Source organism: Bufo bufo, chromosome 1 (genome assembly GCF_905171765.1).
Source record: "Bufo bufo chromosome 1, aBufBuf1.1, whole genome shotgun sequence".
Classification (NCBI taxonomy): Eukaryota; Metazoa; Chordata; class Amphibia; order Anura; family Bufonidae; genus Bufo; species Bufo bufo.
Genome location: NC_053389.1, coordinates 254,957,191 through 254,976,437, shown reverse-complemented (window position 1 = coordinate 254,976,437; position 19,247 = coordinate 254,957,191). Strand labels below are relative to the sequence as shown.

The following is a 19,247-nucleotide window of genomic DNA, read 5'->3' as shown; positions in this document are numbered from 1 at the left end:
AGGGCTATAAATATTGAGTTTGGTTTGGCTGTTAACCCTTGCTTTGTAACTGGAAAAAAATTATTAAAATGGAAAATCTGCCAAAAAAGTGAAATTTTGAAATTGTATCTCTATTTTCCATTAATTCTTGTGGAACACCTAAAGGGTTAACAACGTTTGTAAAATCAGTTTTGAATACCTTGAGGGGTGTAGTTTATAGAATGGGGTAATTTTTGGGTGGTTTCTATTATGTAAGCCTCGCAAAGTGACTTCAGACCTGAACTGGTCCCTAAAAATTGGGTTTTTGAAAATTTCAGAAAAATTTCAAGATTTGCTTCTAAACTTCTAAGCCTTGTAACGGCCCCCAAAAAATAAAATGTCATTCCCAAAATGATCCAAACATGAAGTAGACATATGGGGAATGTAAAGTAATAACTATTTTTGGAGGTATTACTATGCATTATAGAAGTAGAGAAATTGAAACTTGGAAATTTGCAATTTTTTACAAATTTTGGGTAAATTTGGTATTTTTTTATAAATAAAAATGAATTTTTTTGACTTTTACCAATGTCATGAAGTACAATATGTGACCAAAAAACAATCTCAGAATGGCCTGGATAAGTCAAAGCGTTTTAAAGTTATCAGCACTTAAAGGGACTCTGTCACCACTTTCTAACCCCCCCCCCTTTTAAAAGTATTGTTCTCTCCATGGCGCCCTTGTGATTACAAAGGTGTTGTTATAACATAAATTCGCCGTCTCGTTTTGATAAAAATACCTTTTATCTAACCTGTCAATCTTGTGGATAAGGTGCCCAGGGCGTATCTGAAGGTCTGAAGCTGCCGCCCGCCGCCGTTGGTGCCCAGCTCCTCCCCTGATCCTTTCAGCGCCGCCTGAATGTAAAGAAATCCGCCTCCGGCTCTCGCTCAGTGCCCCCTCCTCCTTTTCAAAGATCCCGCGCGTGCGCACAGGCACTTCGCTCAACCTCCTCATAAGACGAGCACTGCAGCCAGCCACTCAGAGCCTGCCAAGCGCTGTATGGAGCCGCAGGCTCTGAGTGGCTGGCTGCAGTGCTCGTCTTATGAGGAGGTTGAGCGAAGTGCGCGCATGCGCACTTCGCTCAATGAGGCTGAATTTAAATGTCCGCACGGGCGCATCAGGCACAGGCCTGTGCGCACGCGCGGGATCTTTGAAAAGGAGGAGGGGGCACTGAGCGAGAGCCGGAGGCGGATTTCTTTACATTCAGGCGGCGCTGAAAGGATCAGGGGAGGAGCTGGGCACCAACGGCGGCGGGCGGCAGCTTCAGACCTTCAGAAACGCCCTGGGCACCTTATCCACAAGATTGACAGGTTAGATAAAAGGTATTTTTATCAAAACGAGACGGCGAATTTATGTTATAACAACACCTTTGTAATCACAAGGGCGCCATGGAGAGAACAATACTTTTAAAAGGGGGGGTTAGAAAGTGGTGACAGAGTCCCTTTAAAGTGACATTGGTCAGATTTGCAAAAAATGGCCAAGTCCTTATGGTGAAATAGGGCTGAGTCCTTAAGGGGTTAATTGACCCCAAAAGTAATGATGATGAAGACAAATTTTAGCCCCTGGTACCTTCGAAGATTTGTGAAGTGAAAAAGAAGTAATCTTTAACCAGTTATTCCCACAGCAGACACTGGGGGGCGCATTTAGCCTCACAATCTGCATCAGAGCTCAGGAAAACTACAATTCCCAGAAACCATTTGACCTAAGGGTTCGTGTATAAACTACCACACGGATTATTGAAACTGATCACCGTTTTGGTAGAGTGGTAAAAGCTACACGTTGTTGAAGTATACGGAAAATAAGACGGGTGATAAGCAGAGGAACCGAGTGAGAGTGAAGAATTAGGCAGAAGACGGTGGAGTGCTACGTATTGTAGCGGTGTGCAGTCTTTGCAGACGGTCCCTGACTGTGGAAGTGACTGTTTTGTGGTAACCATGAGCTGCTGTCGTGTAGAACCTCTGTTGGACAGGTGAGAGGTCTGGGGTGTCAGACACAGAGGGGTGGGGACCAGGCGGTACCTGCTGTTCCAGGAGGATATTACTGACATAGATGCTGGTGGGGGAGGTGCTGTTTATGTTTGCTACTAGCGCCTGTGATGTCAAACTACGGTATAAATAAAGTTTATTGAAGCATTCACATGATAAACTTACAGGGTGAGGTTTATCAAACTGGTTTAGTTGCTCTAAGCAACCTGTCCGATTCCACCTTTCATTTTTCAGAGCTCCTTTGAAAAATGAAAGGTTGAATCTGATTGGTTGCTATGGGCAACTAAACCAGTTTTCCTTTACACCAGTTTTGATAAATCTCCCACTTGATTTGTAGTCTAGTTCCTGAGACTAGCTCACCGGGTCCCTGGTTGTGTAGCTGCAGTTCAGGAATTGCTGTATGCCCCCTGTCCTCCTGTATGCCCCCTGTCTTTCACTTGTGACCCCCACCTTGTGCCTGTTTCAGTTCAGTGGAGAAGCCCTTTCAATGTCACTAGCACTAGATCAATGGTCGTTGGCAATTGTATTTCGGCTTCATTGACTTCTATGGTCAGAATCTTGCATCTCCCAATGTCTGAATCACAGATTGTGGTACGTTTTAAGCCCCACCATGTTCCGCTATGATTCAACCCCCAAATACATAGGACTGTTGTCAATGTAAGATAATCAGACCCTATAGGGGTTGTGTCACTTCAGCAAATGGCACTTATCATGTACAGGAAGTTAATACGAGGCACTTACTAATGTATTGTGATTGTCCATATTGCCAGGGGCTGGCTGGATTCATTTTTCCATCACGTTATACACTGCTCGTTTCCATGGTTACGGCCACCCTGCAGTCCAGCAGTGGTGGTTGTGCTTGCATACTATAGAAAAAAGCGCCAGCCTCTCTGGCGGACGGGACCATGGGAGCGCACAGACAAGTAGGCTGGTGCTTTTTCCCATAGTGTGCAAACACAGCCACCGCTGCTGGATTGCAGGGTAGTTGTAACCATGGAAACGATCAGTGTATAATGTGATGGAAAAATGAATCCAGCCAGCAAAGGAGGCAATATGGATAATAACAATACATTAGTAAGTGACTTGTATTAACTTCCTGTACATAATAAATACTATTGGCTGAAGTGAGACACCCCTTTAAAGAGGATGTCAGGTCTAGTCGGCAGCCAATGGCAATTCTCGAAACCTGTGCCCAAACTGTTTACAGCCCCACCCCTCAAAAAAAGGGGTCTTGCGACTTTTTTTACACCACAAACTGGCTGAAAAATGTTGATAAATGACCCCCACTATCTTATGATTTTAGCTGTGCACGTTCATAATATACGTGTTCTTTTTCTGGTGTACATTTGACCTTCCTGAAACAAAGCACAGTGTCCGACTGGTACCACTCACCTGATCTATGGTGCCCTTGCATCACGATCTGTGGCTCCATTTTAGAGAAAATCAGTTTTTTATAAATATGCAAATGAGGTCTTGAGTGCAGTGAGGGTGGCGCCATCGCTCTCATTTGCACATAAGTTCCTCTCCTCTCTCTTGCCATTTGACCGTCTGACCCAAGCATTTGTGCCAAAATGTCACCTCTCTATTTTCACATATGAGCTGTTAGTTTCCACTCTGGACATGTGTAGTAGCCTGTTTGGTGTCCCAGGGAGGTTCTGAGCTGCACTGGACACGCACCAAAATGTGATCAAATGGCACATATATGAGAATGCAGAGCCAGGTGAGATTTCATTGTAACGGTCTGGGAGGAAGTGCTGGCGTGCAATGACCGCAATGGCACCACTCTCACTGCACCCAATGCCTCATTTGCATATTTCAAGAAAAGCAGATTTCCTCTAAAACGTAGCCACAGATTGTGAAAGCGAGGGCAGCATTGGAATCAAGTAAGCAACAGTGATGGCCAGTTCGCATTGTTCACCCGCGAACACATGCGGGCTGCCATCTTTTTTCACAAGTCCGGCGAGGCACAGGTAAGCTCTTACCTGTGCCGCGAGCCGGTCTGAAAACAAAAGCGGTCACCGGAAGCAGGCAGTTCCGAGAACAGCCCGGTGAAGGCCCCCGGTGGCTGTTCTCGGAACTGCCTGCTCCCGCTGACCGCACTTGTTTTCAGACTGTCTCAGGTAAGGACTTACCTGTGCCTCGCCGGACTTGTGAAAAAAGATGGCAGCCCGCATGTGTTCGCGGGTGAACAATGCGAACTGGCCATCACTGGTAAGCAATACCTGTTGGGACTGTGCTTTCTTTCATAGGGAGGTCATTGATGACAGACTTCTTTTAGGCTGGGTTCACACTTGAGCGTTTTACAGCGCGTTCAAACGCGCTGTAAAACGCTCAACACATGAAAACCAATGCTTCCCTATGGCCCTGGTTCTCACTTGAGCATTTTACAGCGCGTTTGAACGCGCTGAAAAACGCCCTACGCTCAAACAAGTTCTTGAGCTTCTTTGGGGCGTTTTGACGCGCGTTTGTGGCCATAGGACACTGCAGTCAATCACACAAACGCGCGTCAAACGCGCGTTTACTATTGCAAAAAACGCGCGACAAAAACGCGCGTTAAACGCGCATATAAAATACGCTCAGGTCTGAACCCAGCCTTAAGGTCTAGTTCACACTTCAGCGATTTTCTCAGTGTTTGATCAGTGATTTCCATTTCCACACTCAGGCCCCTTTCACACGAGTGAGTTTTCCACGTGGGTGCTCTCGTGAAGTGAACGCATTGCACCGGCACTGAATCCTGACCCATTCATTTCAATGGGGCTGTGTACAGGAGCGTTTTCTTTAACGCATCAGTTCTGCGTTGCGTGAAAAACGCAGTACATTCTATATTCTGCGTTTTTCAAGCAGCTCTGGCCCCATAGAAGTGAATGAGGCTTCAGTAAAAAACGCATTGCATCCTGTTGTAAAGCATTTTTCACTGATGGTTGCTAGGAGAGGTTTGTAAGTCTTCAGGGGTTTTTTGACGCGCGTGAAAAACGCATCGAAACTGATTGCACCCGCGTGGGAAAAAAAACGGAACCACTGCATGCAATTGCAGAAAAAACTGACTGAACTTGCTTGCGAAATGCTGTGAGTTTCATTGAATGCACCCCTAACGCATCCGGACACAATCCATATTGTTTGTGTGAAAGGGGCCTCAGTGTTCAGTCAGTGATTCGGAACCAAAACCAGGTGCGGCTCTAAACACAGAACAGGAGCTGAGCTTTTCTTATACCTTATGTCTGTGGAGGCTCCAATCCTGGACTTGGCTTACAATCACTGATGGCAAACACTTATCACTGACGTCTGAAAGTGTCCTTAGGCCTCATTCACATGTCTGTGTCTGAGATGATTTTCATTGCTTCATCTGTGAAGGATCCATGTTTGGTCCATGTGTCCGTTTTTTGCCCTCCTTGTGTCATCCATGTTCCACGGACACTGCTAGGCTGAAAATTCGTTTCCAGAGACTCTCCTACCAATGGTCTGTGAAACCCACTGACCAAACATGGATGGCATCTGTGGTTTTCCTGGACCCATAGACCACAATGTGTGTGCGAGGGATCTGTAATCACAAATGGGGCATTCTTCTGTGGAAAGCCAATGATGGGTGAGTGCGCACATTAACGTCACACATCCATGATTCACTGATGTGTGAATGAGGCCTTGCTCATTAGATGTCCTGGAGGAAGTTCATACGCTAATTACCTCAGTCGATGGAAGAAATACATTTAGAAGAAGATCCTATTATAGAATGTGATCTCACAAAAAGTGTCACGAGTTGATGTTTTATCATATAGTATGTATCTGATAATTGTATTACAGGTTGGTGTTTTATTGAGTAAAACTACTATTATGTCACATATACCATTGCAAGAAAAAGTATGTGAACCCTTTGGAATGATATGGATTTCTGCACAAATTGGTCATAAAATGTGATCTGATCTTCATCTAAGTCACAACAATAGACAATCACAGTCTGCTTAAACTAATAACACAAAGAATTAAATGTTACCATGTTTTTATTGAACACACCATGTAAACATTCACAGTGCAGGTGGAAAAAGTATGTGAACCCTTGGATTTAATAACTGGTTGAATCTCCTTTGGCAGCAATAACTTCAACCAAACGTTTCCTGTAGTTGCAGATCAGACGTGCACAACGGTCAGGAGTAATTCTTGACCATTCCTCTTTACAGAACTGTTTCAGTTCAGCAATATTCTTGGGATGTCTGGTGTGAATGGCTTTCTTGAGGTCATGTCACAGCATCTCAATCGGGTTGAGGTCAGGACTCTGACTGGGCCACTCCAGAAGGTGTATTTTCTTCTGTTTAAGCCATTCTGTTGTTGATTTACTTCTATGCTTTGGGTCGTTGTCCTGTTGCAACACCCATCCTCTGTTGAGCATCAGCTGGTGGACAGATGGCCTTAAGTTCTCTTGCAAAATGTCTTGATAAACTTGGGAATTCATTTTTCCTTCGATGATAGCAATCCGTCCAGGCCTTGACGCAGCAAAGCAGCCCCAAACCATGATGCCCCCACCACCATACTTCACAGTTGGGATGAGGTTTTGATGTTGGTGTGCTGTGCCTCTTTTTCTCCACACATAGTGTTGTGTGTTTCTTCCAAACAACTCCACTTTGGTTTCATCTGTCCACAGAATATTTTGCCAGTACTGCTGTGGAACATCCAGATGCTCTTGTGCAAACTGTAAATGTGCAGCAATGGTTTTTTAGGACTGCAGTGGTTTCCTCTGTGGTATCCTCCCATGAAATCCATTCTTGTTTAGTGTTTTATGTATCGTAGATTCGCTAACAGGGATGTTAGCATATGCCAGAGACTTTTGTAAGTCTTTAGCTGACACTCTAGGATTCTTCTTCACCTCATTGAGCAGTCTGCGCTGTGCTCTTGCAGTCATCTTTACAGGACGGCCACTCCTAGGGAGAGTAGCAGCAGTGCTGAACTTTCTCCATTTATAGACAATTTGTCTTACCGTGGACTGATGAACAGCAAGGCTTTTGGAGATACTTTTATAACCCTTTCCAGCTTTATGCAAGTCAACAAATCTTAATCGTAGGGCAGGGCAGCTGTAACAAACACCTCCAATCTCATCTCATTGATTGGACTCCAGATGGCTGACACCTCACTCCAATTAGCTCTTGGAGATGTCATTAGTCTAGGGGTTCACATACTTTTTCCACCTGCACTGTGAATGTTTACATGATGTGTTCAATAAAAACATGGTGACATTTAATTCTTTGTGTGTTATTAGTTTAAGCAGACTGTGATTGTCCATTGTTGTGACTTAAGATCAGATCACATTTTATGACCAATTTGTGCAGAAATCCATATCATTCAAAAGGGTTCACATACTTTTTCTTGCAACTGTAGATGTTTTATAGGGGAACCATGTATCCAAGACCATAAGAATATTAGTGAATCATAGTAACTAGAGATAAGCAAATTTCTAAAAAATTAGATTCAGCCAGTTCGCAGAATTTTCCGAAAAAAATTGGTTTGATCTGAATTTATTTGTGGCGAACCGCGTTATAAAACGGCTATTTCCTGGCTGCAGAGAGCCTTTATAGTGGTGTAGAACACTGTGCCTTGTAGAAACACGCATAGGGAGTCTGCTGTGGTAGTAAAATAATAATACTGTGAGTCATGAGTATGACATGCAGATGACAGGCATCACTCTTAGAATCACTGCACACTTCCCTTATTAGGGCAGTTACAGGGCCAAAACTGACCAATAACTCAAGTGTGAACAGGTTAATGTTAGTGCCAGGTATAAAGAACCGTGCAGAGTCCCAAGATCCTACTATAGTGTGAAAGAGCGCACTCCTTTTATACTGTCGTCGGCTTATTCCACATAGATTTCTACAGAACCTGTTCTATTAAACGCTTATACAAGTAGAGCCCCCCTGACAAAGTGGAGAGGGTGTCAGCAGTAAGTTTGTGTTGACATCACAGATTATTTCGCCCTTCCTCTGATCCGTCAGAACAATAACCCCCAAAAAACGTATCCTATCTGTGGAGCACCCACCTTCACTCGGTCAGCATTTGGTCAGTATTCCATCAGTATTGCTAAAGTCCCCCAAAAAAACAGGACAGGAGTGGATCCAAAACAGAGATGACACGTGAATGGAATATTTGCATGTCTTCTGTGTTTTGTACCCACTCCTGCTTCTGGCTACCAAATCATTAGCCAATTCTGATGCAAAATAAGGACCATGTCATGCAGGCCTTACAGCTGTTAAACAGACAGGATCCGTTGTGCATCTCATTTTTCCTTCCTTCTGACAGATCAGAAGAAGGGTCAAATAAATGATGATGTCAGCCAGGCCGAAAGGCAAAATAGTGGCCCAGTCATGGAGTGGGGAGGGTGGGAACAGCATGAGAAGTCCACAGAGTGGCCCTAACACAGAGTGTGGAGGTGGCAGCAGCACCAGAAGGAGGCCACAGAGTGGCACAATGACAGTGTGGAGGTGGTGGCAGCAGCATTAGGAGGCCACAGAGTGGCACAATGACAGAGTGTGGAGGTGGCGGCAGCAGCTGCAGCTTCATCAGGATGCCACAGGGTGGCACAATGACAGAGTGTGGAGGTGGCGGCAGCAGCATCAGGAGGAGGCCACAGGGTGGCACAATGGCAGTGTGGAGGTGGCAGCAGCAGCATCAGGAGGCCACAGAGTGGCACAATGACAGAGTGTGGAGGTAGAAGAAGCATCAGGAGGATGACAAATAACGTGGCCTACTCAAAGGACCTGAGCAAACGGCAGGTGTCACACATGATCTACCACTGGCTGACATCGAAGTTACACAGGAAAGTACTCCTGTCTGCTTGGATCATCAAGAAATCGTTGATGGCCTTTCTCTGTTCGTACAGTCAGTTCAACATATGGAGGGTGGAAATGTTGAATATCAGACTATGTTGGGGGATGCCGTTCTGGCAAGGAGGGTGTGCAGGATGTCTTGCAGATGGGTGGAAGACTTCAGGAACCACTTGACAACCAGATTAAAAACGTGTGCCATGCAGAGGCCCTCCTTGACGCAGTGCAGACACCATGTTCTTCCCATTGTCAGTCACCATGGTTTAAATTTTGAGTTGTCGCGGAGAAAGCCAGGATTCGATTTCTTGATGAAGGACGCGGAGCAGTTTCTCCCCAGGCAAACGAGGTGCAGAACTGCGTGACACCGCCGTGCCCTGCACATATGGTATGCTGGAGGGGCACTGTAAATTTGTCCCTGCAGTGGAGGCTGAGGACACAGTGGAGGATGATGAGGCAGAGGCGGACATTGCCGCAGGACCAACGGTGTGAGAACGTGGAGGCAGAAGCGGTGCCACCTGGCCAAGTTGCTGGTGTGGCTGTGCAGGAACCACATTCACTCAGTGGGCCGTTAAGGACATGTATTGTCCCTGACCGTAGTTATAGCTCCACACTCCGCTCTCGTGCACTTTGGCAGACACCGACAGGCTTAAGGACTGGCCCACCTTCTGTTCTACATACATGTGCAGGGCTGGTACTGCCTTTTTGGCAAAGAAATGATAGCTTGGGACTCTCCACCTCGGCTTGGCACAAGCCATCAGTTCTCTCAAAGGTGCAGAGTCCACCACTTGGAAAGGGAGGGACTGCACCACCAACTTGGCCAGGAGCACATTCAGCTTCTGCGCTGTTGGATGAGTGCACGCATACTGTTGTCTCTTGGCAATCGCGTCGGTGATCAATTGCTGACGGAATGACTGACGAGCAGGAGCATCAGGACCAGCAGATGATGGGAAGGACAGACAGCTCCCTTCGGCTGAGGTGGTGGAGCCTTGACTGGCTGAAATCGGGTGCGTGCCACTGGGTGATGCAACAGTGTTTGCGGCAGGCTGGACCACCACTTCGGAGCCACGGTTCTCCCAGGCCACTTTATGGTGGTATACCCCAGGCACGTTTGGCTCCCGACATCCCACTGCTACCACCCTGATGACTCCCGGCCACGCTAGCGACTTGCTGGCTCTGCCGCTGCCTCATGGGCAAGTTGCCACCCTCTACTCCTGATGATGATGAAGCCCCTAATTCACTGTATAGTGGAGCTGAGCCCACAGCATATAATACTTCTCTGGCAAAAGGACAGAGGCAGGTTGAGGACAGGTGGCCGGGGGTGTCTGATGTCACTTGGGATGAAGTGGATGTGCGAGTCAACCATTCAAGAACCGCTGGGTTGCTGGTCAAGACACGACCGCTGGATGACACCGGGAGCTCAGGTCTCTCGCTGCGACTTCTGCTGCTATGCCCACTTACTCTGCTGCGACCTGTACCTGCACCAAAAACATTTAGGCCTCTGCCACTCCCCTGTGCAGGGCCTGGGACTTCTCTGTCTAACATACTGTTAGATCAAATAAATAAATAAAAAGAAAATTAAAACGCCCCAAAAAAGTCTGTAATTTTCTCACTTCACCACACAACGGCTAATAAGCCCTTTCTTTCCACTAATACACGCCAAAGAAGGCTTTAGAACATATATCTGCACCACTGAACGGCAAATGATATATATATTTTTTGCCACTAATACACGCCAAAAAGGACTTTAGAACAGGGATGCTCAACTTGCGGCCCTCTAACTGTTGTAAAACTACAACTCCCACCATGGCCTTCTGTAGCTAATAGCTGTAGGCTGTCTTGGAATAATGGGAGTTGTAGTTTTGCAAAAGCGCACGCCGAGGCCGCGCATGCGCTATGGTGATTTCTTCCTGGCCAGTATAGTATACTTGCCAGGAAGAAGTCACCAGGGCGCATGCGCGGCCTCGGCGTGCGCGTTCAGTACAGCGCACGGCCCGGCCGGGAGAAGACTTCAATCAAGATGGAGCCCGCCCCCTGCCGAGTGCCGAAACCAGGAAGTGGACAGCGCGCTGGGAGCAGGTAAGTATGAAATAGCGTGTTGAGAATACCCCTTTAATGCCTGTATCAAACAGCACTTGCACCCTAATAAGAACAGTTTGCTGGAATTACAGAGCTGTATAATGGCAATTTGGATCCCCAGTCAGTGCAGCAAGGTGTAATAGGATTGTTCCTATTACCCAGGCTGTAACCTCCCCTACTGAACCCTGTTATGCTTCAATACTGTGAAATGATTCTTCCCTATCCTTTCCCTACACTTCTATACAGCAAAATAAAAGTTTTAAAGTTTTTCCTAGCACTGTCCCTACTGATGTCTCTCCCTGCACTAAGTACACTGGAAAATGGCTGAATCCAAGATGACTGAGGCTATTTATAGGGCTGTGACATCACAGGGCTGGCTGCTGATTGGCTGCATGCATGGCATCATGGGTGATCCTGCCTTCCCAGAGTTCCTTGCTCCATGTCCTATAAATGCGATTCGTTACCACGAAGCGTGAGGAAATTCATATCGAATTCATATCGAATTTCACTTCGTCAACTTTGATTCGCTCATCTCTAATAGTAACAGAATTGACGTATTTATAGTTTTAATTAGCAAACTTGTTTGTTACAGTTTGGTGTTTCAGTGACTAAAATCTACTATTATGTCACATAGGTAGATGTTTTATGGGGCACTTTGGCGGTCATTTACTATTTCTGAAATATTTCTAAAACGTCGGTCTTGATAAATGTGGCCCTATGTATCCAAGACCATAAGAATATTAGCAAATCATAGTAACAGAATTGACGTATTTATAGTTTTAATTAGGAAACTTGTGTTGGAAACTTTAGGAGCACGTTAATTAAAACCTGCATTTTAAACGTTGGTTTTAATAAGCTCCATAGCTGGCGGTGGTTTGCCAAAGTTATATAGAGGTTCCTGGCCTCTACATAACCTCGGCCGATTCTAAATGTAAAGCAGCTTCCAAACTGTCTTACATTTAGCCATTTTCGACGCCTAAAACAAGCGTAAAAAATAGTAAATGAGATGTGCCTGCCAGCCCATCCCCTTCCCGGCCCACGCCACAACCACTTTTTTAGACCTGGCGTGAGCGGTAAAAATTTGCAGATTGTGGTGCAAAGAAACTTTGCTACGTAAACTGCACCAGGAATACACATAAGGTCATATTTCTGTTTAATAAATATACCCCTTAGTCCGAAAAGGAATTGTCCTCAGCGAGCATTCATCTTGTCTAAGTGTGGCTGGTTCTTGGTGTCAAAATGGTATAGAAAGCCCCTAGAGAGCAGGATGCCGCAGCCTTCTGTACACGACCTCTGCGCACATCATGCCGTCTTCTGCTCTGCTGAGTGTCGGACTAAAATGCGCTTCTGTTGTAGGAAGGCTCAGAGTCATGGGTCCAAAGGGGTGTGTTCACATGGTCAAAATCCACAGCAGAAAGATCAGTAGCAGGTTCAGTCCGTGAAAACAGGTTGTGTTTTTGGCGGCAGATTTGTAATTTGGAAGAGGTTTTAAAGGAGTTTTTACAAGCGTTTTAGAAGAGTTTTGGAGGGGGGGGGGGTGTCCTTTGCTTCCCCATTGATTTCTACAGAATCCACTTCTCAGGTGTTTGAAAAACCTCTACCATTTTTACACTGTGGGCAACAGTTGAGTTTTATACATTGAAGTCAATGGGAAACTTGATAGAGCTTTAAATGGGGATTTAGTGGCAACTTTTAGCCACGTGAATATTCCCTCACATTCATTATTCTCTGGGTCTTGTATTGGCAGGTGCCTTATTTGCTTAAGCAAAAACCTCTCCAGATATGAGTCCGATCTGGAGCCGCTGCCTCCGCATCTTAAGGACAAGCTGATAACGCTTCTTTCTGTCCAGGGACTTCTCACAGACTCCAACATTGGACGGGTAAGAAAATCAGAGTTGTGGTTTCTCATGCACATGACCGTATTCTTTAATGTTTTATGATATTCAATGGGGCCATGCACTACGCATCTTTTTCATGGATCCGTGTGCCCGATCCAGGAATTTCAATGCAGGTCCTATTCTTGCCCATTGTAGCTATTTCTATTAATGGGTGTGGGGAAAAAAAAGCACACAGATGATGTTTATTTTTCAAGAATCCATTTATTGGGGAGCAAAAATCAAATATGGCCATGTACTTGAGACCTTAAAAATGTAGCGTGTTGAGGCCTTAGCCCCTTCCTGCAAATAGATGTACCTGTACGTCCAGGTGCGGTCTTTACACATGGTGTCATCTCAGAAGTTGAGCAGGCACCATTGCCGCCGAGTGCCTGCTGTTTTAAACAGCAGACACCCGGGGCGAATGTCTGCAATTGGTGATAACGCCAATTGCGGATATTTAACCCTTCAGATGCAGTGATCAATTGTGACCACGGCATCAGAGGCGGTTTTCCCCCAGGACCACTGCACTGCCAAGGCTCGAATGGCTCCCCCATGTTTGGTTGCTATGGCAGCCTCAGCCCTACTAATGGCTCCAAGGCCTGCCACTGCTATGTTCCTATGGAGCCCATAGACTGCAATGTTAACTTATTGTAATCTATGGGAGACGGGACCAGATAATCGCATGTGCAAGTTTAAAAAAAAAAAATAATAATCAAATCATCCCCTTTCCCTATATAAAAATAAAAAATATAAAGATCATAGGCATCGTCATGTTCCAAATTGAGCATACTATAATATAAATGTATTTTTATCCCGTACAGTGAACACCATAACGGAAAAAAGATGTGAATGGAACATATTCAGCAATATAGAACCATAACCCAAAACGTACATACAGTATACGGAACCTTAACCGTAAAGGAGTTATCCCATAACTAATGTAAAAAATGAATATCGGATATCATATAGTACTTTATAACCTCTTCCTAACAAAGCTAGAACCAGCCCTGTACCTCACATGGATCCAGAGATCTCCCCATTCATTGCTCTGCTAGATTTATATCAAGCTGGCAGCTCAAGGGGAGTGTCTTTTCTGCTGGAGCTCAGGGTGCGTGTCCATGCTCTCCCTATCACAGCTCAGGGGGCGTGTCAGTGCTCTCCCTATCACAGCTCAGGAGGTGTGTCCATGCTTTCCCTATCACAGCTCAGGGGATGTGTCTCAGCTCTCCCTATCACAGCTCAGGGGGCGTGTCTCTTCTGCTGCAGCTCTCCCTATCACAGCTCAGGAGGTGTGTCCATGCTCTTTCTATCACAGCTCAGGAGGCAGTTGATTTGATTTGATTCAACTTTATTATCATTACACATGTATAAATACAGGGTAACCAAATACAGTTTGCATCTAATCAGAAATGCAAAGAGCAGCAAGTGCAATAAAAACAGGTTATATACAGATAAGGGTAGTGTAAAAAGTAGGAATAGTTATGTACAGATTATGTACAAATGAGTTAAGTATACAGGTGTTTATATTGCTATACATAGAGCAAATATACAGATGTACTATGGACAAGTATACAGATGTACTGATGTATACATATATACAGATATACACATGTGCTGATGTATACATATATACAGAAGATATACAGATGAACTGTTCTATTTTGCTATACAGACGGCAAATATACAGATGTACTATGAACAAGTGGAAGAGTAGCGCTATGGACAGACTGCAATAGTGAACAATATAGTGTAAGTACGTACTATAACAGAGACTTATGCTATGACAATGTCCCAACTATAGCAGTAACCAATAAGAACATACCATAGATGTTGAGAATGAATGACAGTCATGATCATGGTCATTGGGAGGGATGTAGGGGAGGAGGAGTGTAGAGGGTTAAATGAGTGTGGATGGAAAGGTTCATCAGGGGACTTAGTTCAGTGTAGGGTGACAGCTGTGGGAAAGAAGCTGTTCCTAAACCTGCTGGTTTTAGTCTGAAGAGTCCTGTCGCGCCTTCTTGAAGCGAGTAACTGGAAGAGTTTATTGGCAGGATGAGAGGAGTCCCTAAGAATGATGCGTGTCCAACGTAGACATCTCTTCTTGTGAACATCCTCAATGGCAGGAAGTGAAGTCCCTGTGATACGTTGGGCGGTTTTCACCACCCGCTGCAATGACTTGTGGTCAGCAACAGAGCAATTCCCATACCAAACTGTAACACAATTGGTCAGGATGCTCTCTATCGCACAGCAGTTGAAGTTACCCAGTATGTCAGCAGACAGGTGGTTTTTTTTCAGTGTCCTCAAGAAAAAGAGGCACTGTGTGCCTTCTTCACCAGGCTGGAGATGTTGGTTGACCAGGATAGATTCTCAGAGATGTAGGTCCCCAGGAACTTAAAGCTGGAAACCCGTTCAACAGCCGTGCCATTTATGTGGATGGGGTCATGGGTGTTTCTCTTCTCCTTCCTGAAGTCCTAAAGTTGCAGGATGAAACTGAGCATGTGCGGCCATCTCAGTGAGCAGGATAAAGAAATAAGAAAAAGAGCAGGTTGCGCTATACAAATACATTTTATTGAATAACTCAGTGGTTTTACTAGATTTTAATTACATGCAATTACAAAAGTATTCAGATCCAGGTACTAGTTTGAAAACTAGAATATTTTTCATGGGACAACCCCTTTAACCTAACCCTAAAATGTAGAGCAGCATGGACCCTACCCAAGTTCATGGTAATAATCACTGACACTTGGCATAATACAGAGGCAGTGATGATAATATTATGGTTTACTCTAAGTACGGTATGATGTGCTGCCGTGGATTTACTGCTGTGTTCTACTGACCGGTTGAATCATTTGCAGGTTCTGCATCCATCTGTGAAAAAACTTGACCTCCGTGACTGCGACGTGTCTGACAACGCCCTGAGAGCAATATCCCTGTGCAGACAACTCAAGAAAATAAACTTAAATTCCAGCAAAGGAGAAGAGAGAACCTCAGTTACGTCTGAAGGCAAGTCCTTAAGTGTTTTTTTTTACTATTTCTTGTGTATTTGTTTGTTGGAAAGTTGGGTGAGGAACCAGGATGAAATTATAGTCTCAAATATAGCTTGTGATGATGACATGGGCTAGAAGAGCTGAGTTATGTCCCTCCAGTCCATAAACTAGCACACACTCTGACTCTCTCACCGCTATCTGCCATATCGTCCCTTTATGATGCTAAAACAGCTGCTGCTTTCTACAACAGCACATTTACTTCAGCCCTTGGCTCAGTTCCTCCTCTCACACACACCAGAACCCAGCAAATCAATCGACAACTCTGGCACACTCGCCAGACAAAAATAAACTGGGACAGGCTTCCAAGGTTGTCGACGCTGGAAGAAAACCCACTCTACAGAAGATTTCACCTCATGCAAACAAGCTGTACTCAAATTCAAGTCTGCACTCAACTCTTCTAAACAGGACTACTTCACTACTCTCATATCATTTCTTTCCTGCAACCCCAAACAACTGTTTAATACCTTTTAATGCTCTACTCCGTCCCCTGGTGCCCCCACACCCCTCATCTCAGCTGAAGACATTGCCTCATATTTCAAATATAAAATTGACAAAATCTGTGAAAGTTCAAACAACCCCAAACACAGCCCATTGCTCTTCCTGCATAAACCAGTTTATCACTGTCGCAGAAGAAAAGCTTCCCACCTTAAAGGGTTTCTGTCACCTGAAAAATGGGTATTAAGCTGGCTGACATTAGCGATGTGCTAATGTCAGCTGAACATAACTATATTAGTGCCATCTCACTGCCTGAAGTTTGAGAAAAACAAACTTTTATAATATGCTAATTAGCCTCTAGGAGCAGGGGGGGTGTTGCCCCTGCTCCTAGTGGCTCCATTCTCCCACCTCTGGCCACGCCGTACTACACTAGATTGACAGGGCCAGGGCAGCGCTGGTCTCCTAACTCCGGCCCTGTCTGCAGTGTAAGTCTCACGCCGTTCAGTATTCGGCGCAGGCGCAGTGAGGAAGTCAGCAGCAAGCCGAGGGCCCTTCCCTCACTGCGCCTGCGCCGAATACTGAACGGCACGAGATTTACACTGCAGACACGGCCGGCGGGAAGAGAGCAGCGCTGCCCTGGCCCTGTCAATGAAGAGAAGTAGGCCTGTTTTGCATCAGCGAGTGAGGATTTGAATATGCGGAGGGATTGCTTGTATGCAGTGAAATGATCTTTAGAATGGGATTTCTTCCATCTCCGCTCAGCAGCCCTCGAAGCTTGTCTGAGTTTTTTGGTCAGGTTGGTGTGCCAGGGTTGTCTGTTGATTTTTCGGGTTTTGTTGTGTGTGAGGGGGGCAACAGTGTCCAGAGCTGTACTTATTGTGGTGTTATATAGGGTGGTAGCAGCATCTGGGTCTTGGAGGGAACAGATGGTAGAGAGTAGGAGAAGAGAGTCAGAAAGCAATCGAAAGTTGAGATGTTTAAGGTTCCTGCGGAGGTGTGCTAGTGTGTGGACCGGGGGAGCATCAGAAGAGACCAATGAAGAGAAGGTGAGTAGGCTGTGGTCGGATAGGGGGAGAGGCGAATTAGAAAGGTTAGATAGGGAGCAGAGGCAGGTAAAGATCAGATCCAGAGTGTGACCATCTCTGTGGGTGGGAGCTGAAGACCACTGTGATAGGCCGAAGGAGGAAGAGAGTGACAGGAGCTTAGAGGCGGCCGAGTGGCAGGCATCATTAGGGATGTTGAAGTCGCCCATGATGATAGTGGGGATGTCGGCAGAAAGAAAGTGTAGCAGCCAGGTGTTAAAACGGTCAAGAAAGATGGTGGCTGGGCCTGGGGGGCGGTAAATGATGACTACCTGAAGGTTGGAGGGAGAGTATATGCGAACAAAGTGTACTTCAAATGAGGTGAGCGTAATGGAGGGTGGCAGTGGATTTGGGCTGTAGGAGCAGGTGTCTGATAGGAGAAGACCAACTCCTCCACCATGTTTGCAGCCGGGGTGGGGGGTGTGAGTGAATTGAAATCCACTATAAGAGAGTGCAGCAGGGGAGGAGGTGTCAGAGGGTGTTAGCCATGTTTCTGTGAGACCCAGAAAGGAAAGGTTTTGAGAGATGAAAAGTTCATGAATGCACGACAGTTTGTTACAGACAGAGCGTGCGTTCCATAATGCTCCTGCAAGAGGAACCAAAGGAGCAGGGGTCAGAGGAATGGTTATTAGATTTAACCCCTTACGGACACATGACGTACCGGTATGGCATGTTTCCCGAGTCCTTAAGGACACATGACGTACCGGTACGTCATGTGTTGTTCCGATCACCGGCGGGCGGCGATCGGAACAAGGTGCCTGCTCAAATCATTGAGCAGGTACCTCGGCTAAATGCGCGGGGGGTTCCGTGACCGCGGAACCCCCCCAGAAGTATTGGAATGCATTGTAAAGGAATATACCCCCAAAAGTTCAAGTCCCAAAGTGGGACAAAAAATAAAGTGAAAAAATAAAGTTTTTTTTGTTACTGGGAAAAATGGATTAAAATAGAAAATTTGGCAAAAAATTTAAATTCTGAAATTTCATCTCCATTTGCCAATGACTCTTGTGGAACACCTAAAGGGTTAACGACGTTTGTAAAATCAGTTTTGAATACTTTGAGGGGTGTAGTTTCTTAGATGGGGTCACTTTTATGGAGTTTCTACTGTAGTGTTGCATCAGGGGGGCTTCAAATGGGACATGGTGTAAAAAAAAACAGTCCAGCAAAACCTGCCTTCCAAAAACCGTATGGCATTCCTTTCCTTCTGCGCCCTGCCATGTGCCCATACAGCGGTTTACGACCACATATGGGGTGTTTCTGTAAACTACAGAATCAGGGCCATAAATATTTAGTTTGGTTTGGCTGTTAACCCTTGCTTTGTAACTGGAAAAAAAATATTAAAATGGAAAATCTGCCAAAAAAGTGAAATTTTGAAATTGTATCTCTATTTTCCATTAATTCTTGTGGAACACCAAAAGGGTTAGCAAAGTTTAAAATCTGTTTTGAATACCTTGAGGGGTGTAGTTTTATAGGATGGGGTAATTTTTCGGTGGTTTCTATTATGTAAGCCTCGCAAAGTGACTTCAGACCTGAACTGGTCCCTAAAAATTGGGTTTTTGAAAATTTCTGAAAAATTTCAAGATTTGCTTCTAAACTTCTAAGCCTTGTAACAGCCCCAAAAAATAAAATATCATTCCCAAAATGATCCAAACATGAAGTAGACATATGGGGAATGTAAAGTAATAACTATTTTTGGAGGTATTACTATGTATTCTAGAAGTAGAGAAATGGAAACTTGGAAATTTGCAATTTTTAAAAAATAAAAATAAATTTGGTATTTTTTTATAAATAAAAATGATTTTTTTTTTACTTCATTTTACCAGTGTCATGAAGTACAATATGTGAATTGTCTGGATAATTCAAAGCGTTTTAAAGTTATCAGCACTTAAAGTGACACTGGTCAGATTTGCAAAAAATGGCCTGGTCCTT

General features: G+C 45.0%; 1 protein-coding gene across 1 annotated transcript in view; it reads left to right on the top strand.

Annotated features, from left to right (window-relative positions):
* Positions 1-1,805: 1,805 nt before the first annotated feature.
* AMN1 (antagonist of mitotic exit network 1 homolog) overlaps positions 1,806-19,247 on the top strand; it is a 91,907-nt gene continuing 74,465 nt past the window's right edge. The window contains exons 1-3 of the mRNA XM_040438935.1: positions 1,806-1,985; positions 12,628-12,760; positions 15,613-15,760. Coding sequence (XP_040294869.1) covers positions 1,951-1,985; positions 12,628-12,760; positions 15,613-15,760 — 316 coding nt within the window. The 5' untranslated portion in view covers positions 1,806-1,950. The remainder of the gene's footprint in view (positions 1,986-12,627; positions 12,761-15,612; positions 15,761-19,247) is intronic.